Raw genomic sequence first — 17,569 nt, forward strand, 5'->3', positions numbered from 1 at the left:
AAGGAGCAATGCCCGTAATCGCCAGATTTGAGTACTGGGTGCTTACCTTGATAAATGAGCCATGGCTTTTATATCATCCAAGCAGTTTTGAGGACTTGACTTGTGAGATTCTCACAAGATGTAGGGGATCTTAGTAGCATTTTGGCTCACTGTCATCCGGACTACTTCTGAACACACTGTAGTGCTGAATGTTAAGGAAATGCTAAGGAAACATTTCATGGCTTGTCTGCAACTGTTTAAACCCCAGGGGTCAGAAAACAATAAAATCTTTCCTCATTTACCATGCTTAATCTTCATATGGAAATTACTGATAGCAAAAAAAGGTCTTCCAGAGCCTCCCTGTTTTCATTCCAGCTGCTAGTCTGGAATGCAGAACCGTCAACATTGACAGGCTGGTTTCAGACAGAAGTAGTTGAGGAAGCACCAGGGAAGAGTGACTAGGAGAGGAGGCAGTTTGTTTAGGATAACAGATTTCTATGTTAGGTCAACTTGCTGCAAGCATAAGGTGAGGGTAAATACACCAAACTTGAGGGCGTATTTGATTAAGGTACAAATATTCACACAGCTCTACCTAGAACTCTATTATGAACCAAATAATTATTTTAATAATTATTATATGTATGTAATTCAAAAAGTCCTTTCAGGTAGCAATTTTTACAGAAAACTTGCCGCTGTGATAATAAGCACTATTCTAGATTTTAAAAAATGATCAGGAAAAGCAAGGCAAGAGGAAAGAAACAAATCTGCAAATGAATAACTATATGAAAAAAAAATATTTTATTAAAAATAAGCCATAAGCTCATAACACTTTTACCAAATGAGAATAAATTCCCCTTTTCCTTCCCTCTGAGACCAGTTTTATTCCAGAGAATTCTACTGCCTTTCTTCTATAGATTAGAAAGGAGGACTGAATCCAGACTTCTCATTTGAGTCAAAATTTATTGGAAATGAAAGTTGGTAGTTGTGTCCTGTGTACTGTCTGATCTCTCAGATTTGGTCTGTCAAAATAAATGGAAAAAATACCATTTTTTTTACACATAAGTCCTGTCAAATATACACAAGTCAAGTGATGAAGCCTGTAGCATAAAGACTGAGATGGTTTTAGTTATATCTACCCTTAAAAATAGAAATTTGCATATCCTAAAAAAAAAAAAAAAAAAAAAGCACCCTGAAGACTTTTTGTTTGGCTTATGCATCTGTATTCCTAAACCAGGCAAAAAGCTTTGATTTCACAGCACTCACAGAAACGACCAAGGCACATACACTGACTTTGAAAAAAAAAAAAAAAAAAAAAGCAGATCCACACATTTTACCATTATACTTTAACCAAGTACATAAATTGCTATGCTTAAAGGAACGTAACATATTTATTTCTTATAAAAGTATGCATGGCTCAGTATTGCTGTGAATGTCATATTGCAAAAAGAGAAGCGGGATAAGAAATAAGTTTACATAAACAGTCTAAGATACGACAGAAAAATATTTTCTCTATCATCTGAAACATTTTGTTTTCAATTATTTATGCTCATTAATGATTTCATGTAAAGTTAAAGGTAAAACATGGAATGCTTTTACATTTTCAAGGATCTAGCTAATCCTGGAGAAAATAAAATTAAATTTCCTACTAAATCTACATATTATGTAGGGTATTGTGTACCAGTATCCTCAATTTAGTGGAATTATTGTAATTATAATTGTTGTAATTGAAATTGTAGGAACATTACAAACTTGTATAACTGTAACACTATAGTTCTTTTATGATGGAGCTGTTGAATCAAGTCACAAAGATGATCAGAGGGCTGCAGAACATCTCCTGTGAAGACAGGCTGAGAGAGTTGGGCTTGTTCAGCCTGGAGAAGAGAAGGCTCCAGGGAGACCACATAGCAGCCTTCCAGTACTAAAGAGGTTCTACAAGAAAGATGGGGAGGGACCCTTTATCAGGGAGTGTAGCCACAGGACAAGGCATAATGGTTTCAAATTAAAAAGGGTAGTCTTAGATTAGATCTTAGGAAGAAATTCTTTACTGTGATGGTGATGAGACACTGGAACAGGTTGCCCAGGGAAGTTGTGGCTGCCCCATCCCTGGAGGGGTTCAAGGCCAGGTTGGACGGGGCTTGGAGCAACCTGGTCTGGTGGGAGGTGACCCTGCCCATGGCAGGTACTTGGAACTTGATGATCTTTAAGGTCCCTTCCAACTCTAACCGTTCTATGATTATTGTTTTTAATTTTTATTTTAATTTTAACAATAATCAAAGGAAAAATACTGCAGGTACCCCAAAGACCGTTCCTTAGGAATGAAAGGGTTAATTTGGGTAATATAGGGAAAGCTAATGAGTAATAGTTTGATAAATTAGGAAAGTGTCATTTGAAGTTGAATGGAAAAAAAACTGATCTCAATTATATCAATATGCATGTGAAGAAACTTCTTTGATTTCAGTGGAGTTTGTTCATCATATAAACTCAGAATCTCACAATGTAAAAATAGAAACACTTTTCAATTTGGATACTTGATTCAGCAATAAAATCTGTAGAATAGTGATGAAACTACTGACCTTTCAGTCATTAAAGATCGTAAACACTATAGTAATCACTCAATACTATAAAAAGTCTTCTGGAATAATAATGAAACCCTTCTTAAACCCAGCTTCTGCCACAGCATATATAGGCATTATAAGCATTATCTTTTTAGAGATTACATTATAGTTGTGCTGTCAGAGTTGCAAATCCTGCTGAAATACCATGTGAAGCCCTAAGGGTAGAAATAATGATGAGCTGCGGAAGGCAGCAATGATGTAGTTCTCAGAATCAGTTACACCTCTAAAGGATTCTCAAAAAAGAATATTTTCAGGGGTGTTTTGTGCCATTAAATTAATAGATGGAAGAGGATGATTGCAGTTTGAATCATAATCTATAGCAACAAAACATGAAAATATATTATGGATATAATTTCTATAGGAAAAATAATGTGAACACCTTTAAGCAGACTTTTATTATCCTCTGAGCTTATTTATTCTGACTCTGAGCCTCTATTATCCTGAGATATTCTTCCTAATCTGGCCTTTGTGTTCTTACATGTTGTTGACACATGCTATCTTGTATTTCTTAGGGTTCAGAGGTACGGAAATGTTCTGTGAATTTTATAGTTCTTGCTTGACTTTTTCTGACCTGCTGACAGGCTGCAGCTGTCAATTAGAGAGTGGAGGTCATTGAGAGTGCTGAAATAAGTTTCTCAACCCATTTACAAACTACTACACAGCCAGAAAAAAGACCAAATTAAAATCATATAAATCTGAGTGCCTCCAAATTAGTGCTGGAATGCTCTGCTCTAACTGCACTGTTTAATATATTCATTGTAGATCTCTTACTATTAAAAACCCTCTCCATTTTCTGGGTTTATTTACTTCAGTTTCACTTTTTAAGGGAAAAAAAAAGAATTCAGAATATTTAATGAAATGTAGTATGAATTGTTTATAGGTTTCTGACAACAGCGATGGCAAGTGTTCTGTGAGTGCTTGGTCTCTTGTTTACATACGTGTATTTATATCCTGCTTAGGGTTTGGCAGTCTTTATTTTCTTGGACAATTTTTTACCCTTCTCCCTTGACTAAACTACATAACTGATAAAACAAAGTCCTTCAATTTGTTACAATCTATTATGTAGTATGGTCTATCCTTTTTTGTTGTTGTTTTGTGTTTGGTTTGGGTTTTTTTTTTTTTTTAAGTGAAGAATAGTTATTTAAAGTCTTTCCAAAATGCATATCCTAGCATCTCTATTATGTGCTATTTTGTTGCTTTGAAAGCATTTCAAGCTGTGTTACCAACTAGCTGGCGATGTTATAACTCATTACTACTCTATGCACATTGCTGTAAATATAACGAGACAGTGTAGTCTGTACCAGAGGCTGCAAAAAAACATCCTTTTACGAGCGTCACGCTGCAGCTGCTGTGATGTATTGTGTCAATTATGTTGCTGAGTATGCATTCTGAGAGTGTTTAGTAAAACACGTTATTGCATTAACTTGCTAGTCCTTTTTTTTTTCCCCATTTCTCTCACTCTCTGAAACAGTGAGGGCCAGATTCTCAAAGGAATTGTGCTGTTTTACACCAACTGAAAAGCTGACCTCTATATTACCTTTTAGGGAAAGCAGCCCTGGAGTTTCAATTTAATTAAAACTCAACTGTCCAAATGAATTAAGGTTGTTTTTAATATCATCAACTTAAATTCTTGAATAAGGTATGGAAATAAATCCCTAACCCTTACACTTGGTGTATTCTTAGAATTAATTAATGATCTACACATAGCAGTCACAAGATTACATTATGCCTATGGTGAATTTGATCCAAGGACCTCCAACAGCTCCCCGACAGAAATGCATAAAACCTCACATATTTCAGTTTTATAATGAGACAAAAAAAAAAAAAAAATCCTGTGCTGTGCAGTATAACACAGTACAGAGCTATCATAGCTACCTGAGATTGGTCTAGCTTCAGAAAAAGAAGAGATTTAGCTGTGGAAGTGCAGGGCTGCTCCTGACCAAATAAACCCTGTTGAGAAATGTATTTATCTGGGCACAGCATTGTGCTGCAGCTTTCAGGTCATGTCCTGTGTTTCACGTTTCATTGATGTTAGCACACTGTATACTAGTATGTGGCTTCTGTGCCCTGCTTTATGGCACAGTTTAGCCAGGCTTAAACTCCAAAATGTCAGTACTTTGGTTCCAGCTGTCTAAAACTCCTTATCCAAATCCACAATTAAATTCAGATTACTGAAAGACCCTTAGGAGCTAGGTGATGCCCAAAATTTAATAGAAGATAGATACCTAACTGTAGGTCCCAGTTCCTCTGGTAAGATTAGATAATGACCCAAATTTAAATTTAAAAATCCATACCTAGCCATATAAATAACAAGTTGATTTTGTGAGTGAGATCGTCAAAGTAACCTGCAAAAATATTCAGTTCTCACAAAAATTTCATGGGAGTTTACCACATCAAGACAAAGATTTGGGAGAACAATTTCTATGTATTTCCTGAAAACTTTATTGTTTAACTCCCTCTTTGAAAAACTGCAAGCTTTGGTCTTGTATGTAGGCAGTCTGATTCTCCCAAAGTAGTGGAGAACTTGGAATTTCATAGAATCATAGAACGGTTTAGGTTGGAAGGGACCTTAAAGATCATCTAGTTCCAAGTCCCTGCCATGGGCAGGGTCACCTCCCACCAGACCAGGTTGCTCCAAGCCCCATCCAGCCTGGCCTTGAATGCCTCCTGGGATGGAGTATGCACAACTTCCCTGGGCAGCCTGTTCCGGTGTCTCATCACCATCACAGTAAAGAAATTCTTCCTAAGGTCTAATATAAGTCTACCCTCTTTAGTTTGAAACCATTATGCCTTGTTCTATCGCTACACTCCCTGATAAAGAGTCCCTCCCCATTTTTCCTGTAGAACCTCTTTAGGTACTGGAAGGCCGCTATAAGGTCTCCCTGAAGCCTTCTCTTTTCCAGGCTGAACAAGCCCAACTCTCTCAGCCCGTCTTCATAGGAGAGGTGCTCCAGCCCTCTGAAAATCTTTGTGGCCCTATTCTGGACTCACTTCAACGGGTCCACGTCCTTCTTATGTTGGGGACCCCAGAGCTGGATGCAGTACTCCAGGTGGGGTCCCACCAGAGCAGAGGGGCAAAACCACCTCTCTCAACCTGCTGGCCACACTTCTTTTGATGTAGCCCAGAATGTTGTTGGCTCTCTGGGCTGCAGGCGCACACTGCTTGGTTTTCTGACATTTTCATTTCATAATGGACCTGAACAATACTTATCCTTGAAAACCTGTACTGTGGCATGCTTAAGTAATGTCACCATACCTACATCTTGGGGAAGCCATTCCTGGCTTTTATTTCCCCAGGCTTGTTTAATTAAACTTACATTTACTACTTCATTTCTTCAATGGAGTCAAAACACCCCTGTGATTTTACAACTTAAAGCGCTTGGTGGGCACAATATTTTGAGCTTCCCAAGTTTTGGTTATTTACAATGTTTCTCAGCTCTACAATCTCAAATACTGCCCACAAACTGAATGGGAAAAGTGAGGACACAAAGGAAGGGTTCCGAGTCTGGATTTCAAAAGCTTCAAAACTTTGGCTGCTTATACAAAACTGTGGAAACTTATAACTTGCCTGAAGTCTGACAAAAGTTCAAGGCATTCTAGTATTTCAGCATTTCTACTTTTGACTACAGCAATTACTTGAATGTGTTTTTCTGTGAATTCAAGTCTGAGGTATGAAAAAAAAATTAACCAAGGAAGCTTTTTAAGACAAAACAAAGAAACAAAAAGTGATCTGGATTTCAGTCTGGGTTTTGAGTAAGAAACTAATTTCATTACACTTAAGTTTCCTCTATAACAGCTCACCATGAGTCATTCATGGGTTAATTATAGATAATCAGATATATTTACCATCACAATAGAGGCCCTGTTCTTACAAACTATTTTAATCTAAACTTTTCAGAGACAACAAAAGTGCTTAAATATCGCATGGCAAGAAAAGTGTTTGCTGGGAAGAAAAAAGCAAATTGCACAATAAAATGTAATTGAAATTAGAGGGCACATTTTCAAGGATGTTTATTCTTTCTCACTCAGATGGAATAAATGGGCTGTAATCTGGATGTAAATAGCTGGTGGAAAATTCAATTTATTCATCTGTTCTTTGGTTGTTCCCTGTTCTTTTGTTTCACTGTGCCTATCCCATAGCTGTTTGGACCCTAGGCTAACACCTACACTGTGTTCACCTGCCCCAGCTCCCTTGAAAGAAGATATACTCCAAAAAATAACTGCTATAACAACATCACTTTATTAACCAGCAATATTATACTTGCCTAACACAACTGTGTTTATCCTTTTGCAGAATGCAGTGAAAGTATTCAATAGTATTTAATTTACTGTGTGACCACTGTGTTCTTTATGTGTTCTGCACAATTGTTGGGACTTAGTGCAGAAGTTCATTAGTGACAGTGATGGAATTACAGCTTCTAGAAAACAGGAATTGGGGTCACTTAAGCAGTAATATTCTGCTGTCTCCCAACTGTGTATAGACTCAGCTGAAGTCTAGGCATACTATACACAGCCCTCTCCCATCTACCTGCCATTGAAAAAGTCTCCTAATTAGTTGTTAGGAGTATGGATGCATGATCTCATAGTAGTATTCCAATGTCATTCTTCCAGTGGCAATGACTGGTTGCCAGAATGACAGTAGAAACTACAGTAACTCTTGACTTTCATGTCTTGTTTACACCATCCATCAATCAGCAAAGGAAAGAGGTCAGTCATATGGATTAAAGTCATTGCATAGTCCTAGGTTTCTGGTCATTTCACCTTCCCCGGTGCCTCCAGCTAAAGTTAGATCCTCAACAGGTGCACTTTAGCAGGGCTGTACAGGAATGAGAAAGATGTTGAGTTCGAAGAGTTGAGAATATTGCTGATTAAATATACCACACAGGGAAAGAAAAATATTTGCTGACTTTATCTGTGTTCTGCTTCCACAATTGTACAGGATTTTATTAAACAAGAGGACAGCATACCCATACCCCATACCCCGTATCAGGACTAACATCCTAATAGGGATGTTAATAGTGAGAGCTAACAGCCATCATTGCATCTGAAGAAAAAATTTCATAGGAAAAGCTTCTAAAATGAGCATTCCAAGGAAGTAATGTTGGATCTGAATGAATATACACGATGTATATTCATTAAATGTATATGCAAATTGGATGTAGACCTCAGGCACTTGGTGAGTTTCCAGTGAGGCCCTTGAGGCAGCAAACTGCTGATTTAGCCTATAAGCCTAACCATTTACACTAAAATGCATGCATTAAAATAATATTGAAAAAAATGTATGTATTAAGGACTTTTAATGAAGTTAAATATTGATAAAGTCTCTGGGTAGCTCCCATGGACATCTGATTTTCAGTTGGAAAATATTGTGACATGGTGATTTTACATTTTTTAATGTGGAATAAACAATGTATTGTCTATGTGATTAATTCAAAGCCTCAATCAGTTGTGCTCATGTTATTTTTAAGGATAATTATGTCCCAACTAACAAACTTGATTACAAAAAAAAATTGATTAACAAACTTGATTCATCAAATCTGTCTCTTCCACTCCTTTCCTCATGTTGCACATTGACAGATTTTGCTCTAAATGGTATTGTTTTTCACTAGATAAACAAGAATTAAACATAAAGACTTTAATGTTATTTCTCACTTCTCCCTTCTTAATGCTTTCATTTCTTTGGGACATAACTTAAGGTTTTGATAGAAAAGCTTAAATATAAAACCTATCAAAATATTAATATCAAATATCAAAATATTATCTTCCTGCATCATTCCCACAAAATAACATATCAAGAAAAAAAACTCAACTATCACATATCTCAAGGAATTCGAATTAAGAATATGAGAATTTTTAATTAATATAAGAGTTGTTAATTGCTTTGATTACGTATGGGAGAAAAATGTTTCATTATGTGTTTCTTTCCAAAAGAAATTCTTAGAATTTGATAAAACAGATATTTACTGCTGGTAATTTTTTTCCCCAGAAGACTGATTGGGCTTGATCATCCTCACCTAATACTTGGTCTATTGTTGATTTAGCTCTGTTATTCAAGACACTTAATGGATACCTTTTCATGTCCTATCTGTAAAGACCTTAGACTTTAATCTACTAAGGAAGCACTAGAGGAAGAATCTGGAAACATTAGGAACTGAATGTAGGTAGTTTGTGAGTGAGTGAGGTGCTCACTGCCATCCTAGCATATTACTGAGCTCTGCTATTGCTCTGCTAAATGCTTATCCTCTTTCCTGTACCATTTTAAAGTAGTGCCTTTAAGGTAATTTCAAGACCCTCTCTACTACTGCATGTTTAGGATTTTTCTTACTGTTTCATGCTCCTGTAAATGAGGAAATATTCCTTCCCATGATGTTAATGTTACATTTTTGTTGCTAAATGATCATTAAACCTTATTGATGTGTTACCAATGTACAATGCATCCAAAAAGAAAATTTCTCTCACCCTAAACCTGTTAGTCAGGTTTGGGTCACCTCTCCTGTTGGCTTCTCCCTGCAGGTGCGACCCCTCTGCACTTTTCCATTTCTGACCCTCCAAAGGGGCAAATAACCGAGTCAGCTGACCTTGGTTGTTATAGCAATAAGTATAAGCAAAAGCCTCTCTGCATACCATTCCTTGGCTTTAACTATAAACACAGGTCTTATCACTCTGAGAATGAACAGTTTTCTGCACAATATGCTGTTAATTTCAGAGAGTTAGAAGAGGCTTAGCTAAGAAGTAAAATTACTGAACAGAAAGTTGGTTCTGTTTTACCTCAAACCAGGACAAAGGCTTTGAGCAGAGCTGTGGTAAGCCAGACGCAGAAGGTCCTGTGACTTAAAAAGCTGCCCAGCAGTTTACAGTGAAAAAAAAACCCCACTGGGTTCACTCTCCTCCCCAGAGCGGCCCAGGAGGGGAAGGCATAGAGCTGGCTGGTGGCCAGCTTGGTCCTCAGGTCCCCCAGGGTGTCACTTCTGAATCAGCCCTCAAGCTGATCTATTTGCTGGACCAGAGAGATCTGGCTCTGCGGCTCTATGGCAAGCCTGTTGTCTAACTCAGATGTCAGTACATATGGTTTAATAAATAATTTGAAATACGCTTTATTATTTATAACTTGAAATATAACTTTATGTGATAGTTTTCCAGTTCAAAACCATCAGTGTTCCAGAAATCTGTATGGTGAAAGAACAAACAAAATGCCTTCTCTGCCTGCTTTTGTGCTCCTAGTTTTCAACAGAAACAGTTCTTTTGTTCAGTTAAGTGTTCTGGCAATAGAAATTTGTAATGCAAATGCTCCCAATCTCCCAATGAAAGCAAGCTAAAAAGAGGGGCTTTCATGTATCTGCACTGTTGCATCTGATGTGAGAACCATTTTCTAAAAACCTGCTGTAGTCAATTAACCAAATCAGATTTGCTGATGGACTACAGCTTGCATTTGTGTCCTTTTCGTGAACAGTGAGAAGGTGGAGAGAAAACTTAGTCATTTTGTGGTGTCTGCAAAAAACTTTGAACATGCAAAAGGTGCACTACGTGAATTGTTAGCAAGAAAGCTTGAATTTTGCATTATAACACAAATTTATGTTAAAAGAGAATCAGTGAATAGAAAGCAGAAATTTATTTCAGATGCTGTTTTGTCTCCACATTTCTATGTTCTGTCACTTCAGTTACCACTGGTTTCAGCCATCAAATCTCTTAACAAAGAAGGAAAGTTTTGCGTGTGCCTTGATGGAAGGAGCCTAGTTTTAAAGGTTGCTAGACGTCCACATATTAAACAATGAGATTAAATCACACCAGAGGGATGGGTATTACGATTCTCTGCAGCAAGACCGTGTGGTCGGATGGGCAGCCCTCAAAGGAGATCAGACCCTGTGCTCGTTCTGCTGCATTTTCAGCTGTGTTGCCTGAACAACCAAATGTTATCCTGCACCTGTGGATGACTGGCTCTGAGCTGGGATCAGCAGCCCATGATGGTGAAACAGGAGGAATATCTTCTGTATACCAACAACCCAGGTGAAAAGGTCCTGCCAAGCCACAAATTGCATTTGTATCCTTGCCACTGCAACGGCCCTGGCACTCCCAAGGAGGTAAATTTATAGTTACTTGAGTAACAGCTAAGGTAGTTGGAAACTGCAGACTGGCATCAGATGGTCTTTAATGAAGACCTTAGTTACCAGTGGAAAGATCCAATGAGCGGAATGGATTTTAAACCACATCTTGCATTAAAAGCTTCATAATTAATGCATATTCAAGGGCAAGTTAAAATTTTATTTGCTCTTCAATGCTGGAAATGGACTGAGAGGTGTTATTTCAAATAAACAACATTAGGCTAGAGAACTGCTGAAAATAACTGTTGCTGCTTTGTGTATGTTGTTTGTATATGTTGCCTGCTGAGGCACTGATCTCAGCCAAGCATCCTTTGGGGCTATGAGTGACTTACAGCATGCAGTAGGCACGATGCTTTGACTGACAGACTATACTAAAAGAAGTTCCGAACAGAAAATAACATGTGCCTCCCCAAAACTGCATAACTAAGAGCTCCAAATGGTTCCAAAGGGTCAGTTAAAAAAAAAAAGTTTCAACCACAGGCATACAATAAACCATGCTTGAGAAAAAACAACAAAAAAAGAAAAAATAATAGAAGTATGAGGGAACTTTTTGCATCCATACACAGAGATAATCTGCTTATAAATGCAGTTGCTGAGCACACATGTAGAGGAGACTGTCCCAATGACCAAACACTTCTATGAGGGCCATCTGTATAATTCAAATTATGTATCAGTCATCAAGAGTAATATCTTCACTGTGTTCGACCCTCTTCTAAACTACAACCTCCATTATCAATTTAATGCTTCGATTCAGGCGAAAAAGTTAAGAACACCAAATATTGTTTTTCTAACAAACGTTTTTTTTACTAATCGAAATAAATTTCTCCTGAGAAGCAGATGGCGAACCTGGAACCACATCTGCAGGTTGGTCCTAGAGGACTGGCCTTACCTTTATGGCAGTGGAGGCAATCTGGATGTGGTGGAGCCTGCGCAGTGTGCTGTCCCTGTCAATGAAGTAGGAGGCTGCAAGCTGGTGCAGGGTCTCCAGAGTCACTGCAGAGCTATTTGTGCTGGGATCGCTTCCTTCTGACCTCTTGCTCAGCTTCCGTTTGTCCACAAAAATCGTGAGTGACTCCTCTCCTGCGGAGGGAAACACAAACCACAGCATTCATCAGTGACATCGTCTGCAAGTCTCATTTTGCCAGAAATAAGGTGGCAAGTTGAAGTTTTCCCTAGCTGTTGCCTAACATTTAGATATCCTTTTCTGGTGGCAGATGCAGATACTTCAGCCCCTCAGCACGTAGACAACAGATATTATTCTAGATATATATTATTTGTTTTGGTGCCTTGTATGAATAACAACTATAAAACAGGACAAATTTATGCCTAGAATGCAATGACAGTGGGGATAATTCTGCTATACTAACTCCTATTTACCAACAACACAGAGATATTCTGTAGACATTCAATTTAAATTGTGTATAAAATGTGTTTATTTCCAAGGTTGTTTAATAAACTCATTTTTTAGTATTTAATGTTAGAATAAAAGAAAATGAAACCAGAGTAGTATTTGTGACTTTTCTTTTTTTTTTGTTTCCATGAAAAAAATAATGTTAATCAGTTTCTTTAAAAAAGGGGAAACATAAATAACACTTTCCAAACTTTCCAAGTAGAGGCGTTTTTCTGAAAGCAAAGAGAAGCTCCGGCATCTTATGTTGTGTTTTTCTCACTTCCTTTCTCTTTAAAAAGACATGGAGAAATACCCTTGAATTTATAAATTTTAATTCCTGTAGGATTATTGAAAACGTATCCAAAACAACATCTCATTTGTTTGACTGAGCAAGTTCTTAAGAACCATTCCACTTCAGATCTACTGATACTGTTTAATTCTAAGGAATTTTCCATGTTTATTGTTTATTTCATGGATATGTTTTGCCTGTGTTGCAGGCTAAGCAAGAATTCATTCATTTAGAAACGTGTTTAGGCAAAACTCTTTACTTCAGAAAATTAATTAGAAAAGTGATTTATTAACTTAGTATTTTCTTCTACACGACTTATGTCTGAAGCAACTACAAAAACACTTTTCTCACTTTCTGAGCCTGTGTTTTATAACTCGCATTCTCCAACATTACTCTCAAGAACCAATGAATAACATCATTATACCTGTATTTTAGGTGCTGAACAACTCCGCTGAAAGGGGTTTCCTTGTTCCTGGAAAAGAAGCTACTGTGATACAGTCTGACTTGCCACTTGTGCTAGTTTCATTGCTCACCCATCTGCTACAGTGGCATTTTGCCCGTTCAGAGGATGGGATGCCAGCTTTGGATGGGTTTACAGGCCAAAAAACATAGCTGTAGAGGATGAAAACATGACATCATCTTTAAAGGGAGATAATCTTGGTGGTGAGCAATGCTAAATGAAGAAAGCGTGCCTCAGTGAGGGAGACCACATCTGGTGACAAATTTGACACACAGCTACCTCGGCTTGAAAAATTAATTTGTGTTTGGAGACAGGAGTGTGTTCAATGTACCTTACAGTGTTTTCCAATCTCTCACAAATTCAGAGGACAGTCAGGCCCTTCAGACCTTACATAGGCAAAACTGCCAGTATCCAGGAGCCTCTTATCTAATTAGACTTGCCGGGATTGTCCAATATGTTCATTTTATCCTGGAAGGGACAGCTGCTGCCCAGGACTTCTGGCCGTTCCAGCTGGAGCCTACCTCATTTTTCACTACTATATTTATACTTCTCCTCCCACGGTTTTATAATGGGTCATTTTTTGTGTGCATGCAGTCATCAAGGCAGGGATTAGTTGCCTGAACTCCGAAGAACAAGGAATTAAAGCTGCCTCTGTAAGTAATAGGATTTTCCCATCCAGTTATCTAAATCTTTCTGCTGTGATAAGCAGACATAGGTTCACGTTTTATTTAACCGCTGCCAAAACCTCCTGCAAAGCAGACCAGGGTTGCTTGGCAGGGCAGGCACGAGGATGTTGCATTCGTGCAGATTTGTGTCCCCTGACAGAAGGTTGTGCCCATTCTCTGGCCAGGTGGGCCTTTATTCACACCCTGCTACATCAAAACTCAGTCTGGGCTCCAGCACCACGGGTGTCCAACCGTACCTATGCAATAAAACTTGCCTTTTCAAAACCTGCCTTGTGACTCCAGCTAGTACTGGAGATGCTTCTGAAATGAAAAGCAGTGCAGTGGGCTGAGGTTTGAGCCCGGGGAGCGGGGCCTGAGCTGTTTGTGGAGCTATAAAGACACAGTCACATCAGACCAGACAACAATCAGAGCTCAAGGGGTAAATGCTGTATTGGTTACTGGTTCAGGCCAGCACATACAGTGCAAAATTTCACTATGAGATTTCTCTCTCTTTTTTCCCCTTTTCCTGAAGTCTTAACTAATACATTTAGATTAAAGTGACTTTTGCAAGCTCGACCAGCTTTCCACTAAAAATATCTTATAATTAATTTTAAGGCAAAAGGCAACAAGCACTGAATGTTGCAGGAAATCACTGGAAAGTATAGAAAAAAAAAAAATTGAGGTTGAAACACAAATGTTTCATTAACCAGCACATCACCCCACCTTGCTCTGTTGTAAACTCTTTTGGTTGATCTGTAGTATTTATTGGTAAAGATGGTAGGACTCTTCTATTTCAACAGAATTCTGTTAAGTTTTATTAGTAAAACAGCTTTTGTTTATTTTTCTCCCATCAAAAATGAGAGGTGGAGAGCAGAACTGGAATAAAAAATCCCATTTAAAAAAAAGTACCTTGAAAAAGGACGGTGTTGTGAGTTGCATTCTTTTGTTTTGACTAGAAAATGTCAGGAAAATAACCTTTGAACCCCCTCACAGCTATCGCATCATCCTATTTTCCTAGTCCTGCTTGCGGTGGCAGTTGCTGGTGGGTGTGTTTTGGCAGGCAGGATAACCCAGCATCCCCAGCCCCGCAGTCTCCGTCCCCACTCCCTGACAGATATGTTTTGTTTTTCATGCTCTGCAACCAAGTTGAAATGAATTCGAATGCTTACTTTGACTCAGATCACATCAGATCATGTCTCCCAAGGTTAAATGAAGGCATTCAGCTGGAGTGATGGGGCCTTTGGTGTAAATATGAAGTAAGCTCTTTCTCCTCCAAAATCTTTGCATTGTATTTGCATGGCATCTCAGACAAGCAGGTCCTAGTTCATTATAGGTATTGTCAGGCACTATGCTAATGCTGGGTGCAATCAGGTAGGTTTCAAAATAAAAAGGGATCTTTAAGGTTCCTTCCAAACAAAACCCTTTTGATGATTCTCTAATTCAGAAATTAGAATTTAATTTTGTGTGCATCTTAAGAATATCTTCAGGAGTTATTTTGATAAAATATGCAAATCACCATCATTACCATGGTAGAATTGGCATAATGCTGTAAAAAGTGTAACTAAAAATAGCCATCTATTGAAAGAGTAAATATATTTTATTATACATAATAATACATATTCATATGATTTAAACAGTGCTATTTTCTGCCTCAATTATTGAGATATTCTTTTCCTGTGCCCACATCTTTGTAATGATGATAGGATCATAAGACTTGATGTTTCATATTTTCATCTGTAGACTGGGTAGTGGTAGGAAAAAGCAGTGATCCAAGCAGTTCCCATCACTTCATGTCAGAAAGTGAGAAAACAGTAATAAAAGTATCCCCCTCAAAGGCAGATATATGTCAGCATCATCCATAGTTACCTCTTTAGAGCTCTTTGGCCTACAAACTCCTCAGAAGTTTCAGATTAAATAGAATACCTCAGTTACAATAGCTGTAACACATTATAGTAAAAATTAAAAAAAAAAAGTTATGCCATTGTTATAAAAAATAGTGGAAAATCTATTCACGTATGGACCACAGAATGTACCATTAGGGTTTTATGAAGTCATTTTCCCACACTCAAGCAGATGCTGATGAAAGTGCACAGGTTCAAATAGTATATAAATTAATGATAGGCCAGATGTGGTACCATTTCTGTGGTTTGAGTGAATAACAGCTCATTTTAATTCCACACATAACATCTGGTTTAGGATTTGAAATTTGTCGTCATTGAGTTGACAGACAGAGAAAAGCAAGAATGTATTTTTGCTTTTTTTTTCCTTTCCCTTAGCATTCATAATATTAAAAAAATTACAAGATGCTGGAAAATTTGCATACATAGCAGGGCATTTGGAAATCTGATACTGAATTTTCAAGTTTCTTTCGCACATCAGTCATTTAGGACTGCACTTTCCCTCCTTTATTTGCCAATAGTTTGTATCTTACCTTGAAAGAAGTGTTATACACAACAGAAGTCATATCAGCAGTTAGTGTAAATCATAGAATCAGAGAATCATAGAGTAGTTTGGGTTGGAAGGGATGTTTAAAGGTCATCTAGTCCAACCCCCCCCTGCAATGGCTAGGGACTTCTTCAACTAGATCAGGTTGCTCAGAAGCCAGTCCAACCTGGTTCCCAAAGCCTTCAACATTACTAAGGGAGATTTTCTGATGCAGAGAGGTGAATGTATTAATGGTCTGGTAATTATGAGCAATTATGACAGACAATAACCGCAAAAATAAATCAAACATTTGATATTACCATCTAGCCTGGAAACGTTTGAGTTTCATAAGAAGCCTTGGCAAGCTCCTGAAAATGTGTTTATTCAAAACAGCTACGATGTTTCCAGATGCAAGGAGGACTCATTTGCAAAGTCCACTACCTTCATCTTGCAAAGCACCTAAGTCAGACTCACATCACCCAAATGCCTAGAACAAGGGTCTATCTTTTCATTGCACTATGTTAGTAATCTGATCACCAGATCTATGGGTTTGCTGAGCAGCCTTTACATCTAAGTGTAGGAACAGCATTAAAATGAATGCCTTTTGAAGTGGGACCCACTGATATTTCCATCCTGCTACACTTATTCCATAGTAGTGCCCTACGCTTCACAATAACTTCCAGTTCTCAAGCTCACTACTGCACACTATTTTTGTAAACCATTAACGTGTACAGCACGTAATGCTCTTGTATATTCAACAAGCTGGACCCTCATTGCATCATGCTGTATGCAAGCAAAAGAGAAAAAGTATAAATGCAGAACAAAAGGAGAAAAGGTAATACTGTATATTGTCTCCCATTCAAAGGAGAATCTACTTTTTGGAATTGCTAGTTGAAAGCTGATAGAGAATTTAGAAATACATTTCATGGAGTCAGAAAGTAAATTAGACTGGAAGGGACTTCTGGCAGTCATCCAGTCCAATCCCCTTCTCAAAGCAACTCTAATTAATTGTGATACTCAGGGACTTGTCCAGTAGAGTCTTCTCTCATCTGTAAGGTTGGAGTTCCCTCCTGTGAGCCCTTTCTTGTCCTTCCCCTAAAGCTGTTCCAGTCAGTGTTGGCTGGGCTGCGTAAATGTGCAATTTCACCAACTCAAACAGGGTATGTGTGTCACTTCCTAGTGACAGCCCATCCCAGCACAACATCCCTGTTTGTGCACAGGATTTTAAAAAAATGAGCAGCCACAGATCTCCTTTCCCTGCAGATTTGACACTGCAGACAGTCAATGCAGAAGCAGAAGTTACTCCTGTGCACCCGAATATAAACTCACCTGTGAACCCACTGCTCAATCCAGTGTTTGCTCTGCAACACTGGATTTACATACATACAGTCCTACCATTGCCAGTACAGGCATTTGGCTTATGTCACAAGAAGGTAAAACTTCCACAAGAAATAGAAGCAGTGAGAAATGTCATTTTCCACATTATCTTGTGGCAGCAAGAAAAATAGAACTTCCCTAAATTGTCATCTCAAAATGCCCTTGAGGAGTGTATTTATGTGTTTGTGAGTAAAGACTTGGGAACGTACTAAAAACAACCATGTACAAGGGTTCCCTTTATGGTCAAAAAGGGATATTAATGAAAGCCAAA

General features: G+C 38.1%; 1 protein-coding gene across 3 annotated transcripts in view; it reads right to left on the minus strand.

The window, feature by feature from the left end:
• BRINP3 (bone morphogenetic protein/retinoic acid inducible neural-specific 3) overlaps nt 1-17,569 on the minus strand; it is a 198,464-nt gene that overhangs the window by 66,480 nt on the left and 114,415 nt on the right. For all 3 annotated transcript variants that reach the window (XM_014948172.1, XM_014948186.1, XM_014948179.1), the window contains exon 4: nt 11,583-11,773. In XM_014948172.1, coding sequence (XP_014803658.1) covers nt 11,583-11,773 — 191 coding nt within the window. The remainder of the gene's footprint in view (nt 1-11,582; nt 11,774-17,569) is intronic.

Source organism: Calidris pugnax, unplaced genomic scaffold (genome assembly GCF_001431845.1).
Source record: "Calidris pugnax isolate Ruff unplaced genomic scaffold, ASM143184v1 scaffold30, whole genome shotgun sequence".
Taxonomy (NCBI): domain Eukaryota; kingdom Metazoa; phylum Chordata; class Aves; order Charadriiformes; family Scolopacidae; genus Calidris; species Calidris pugnax.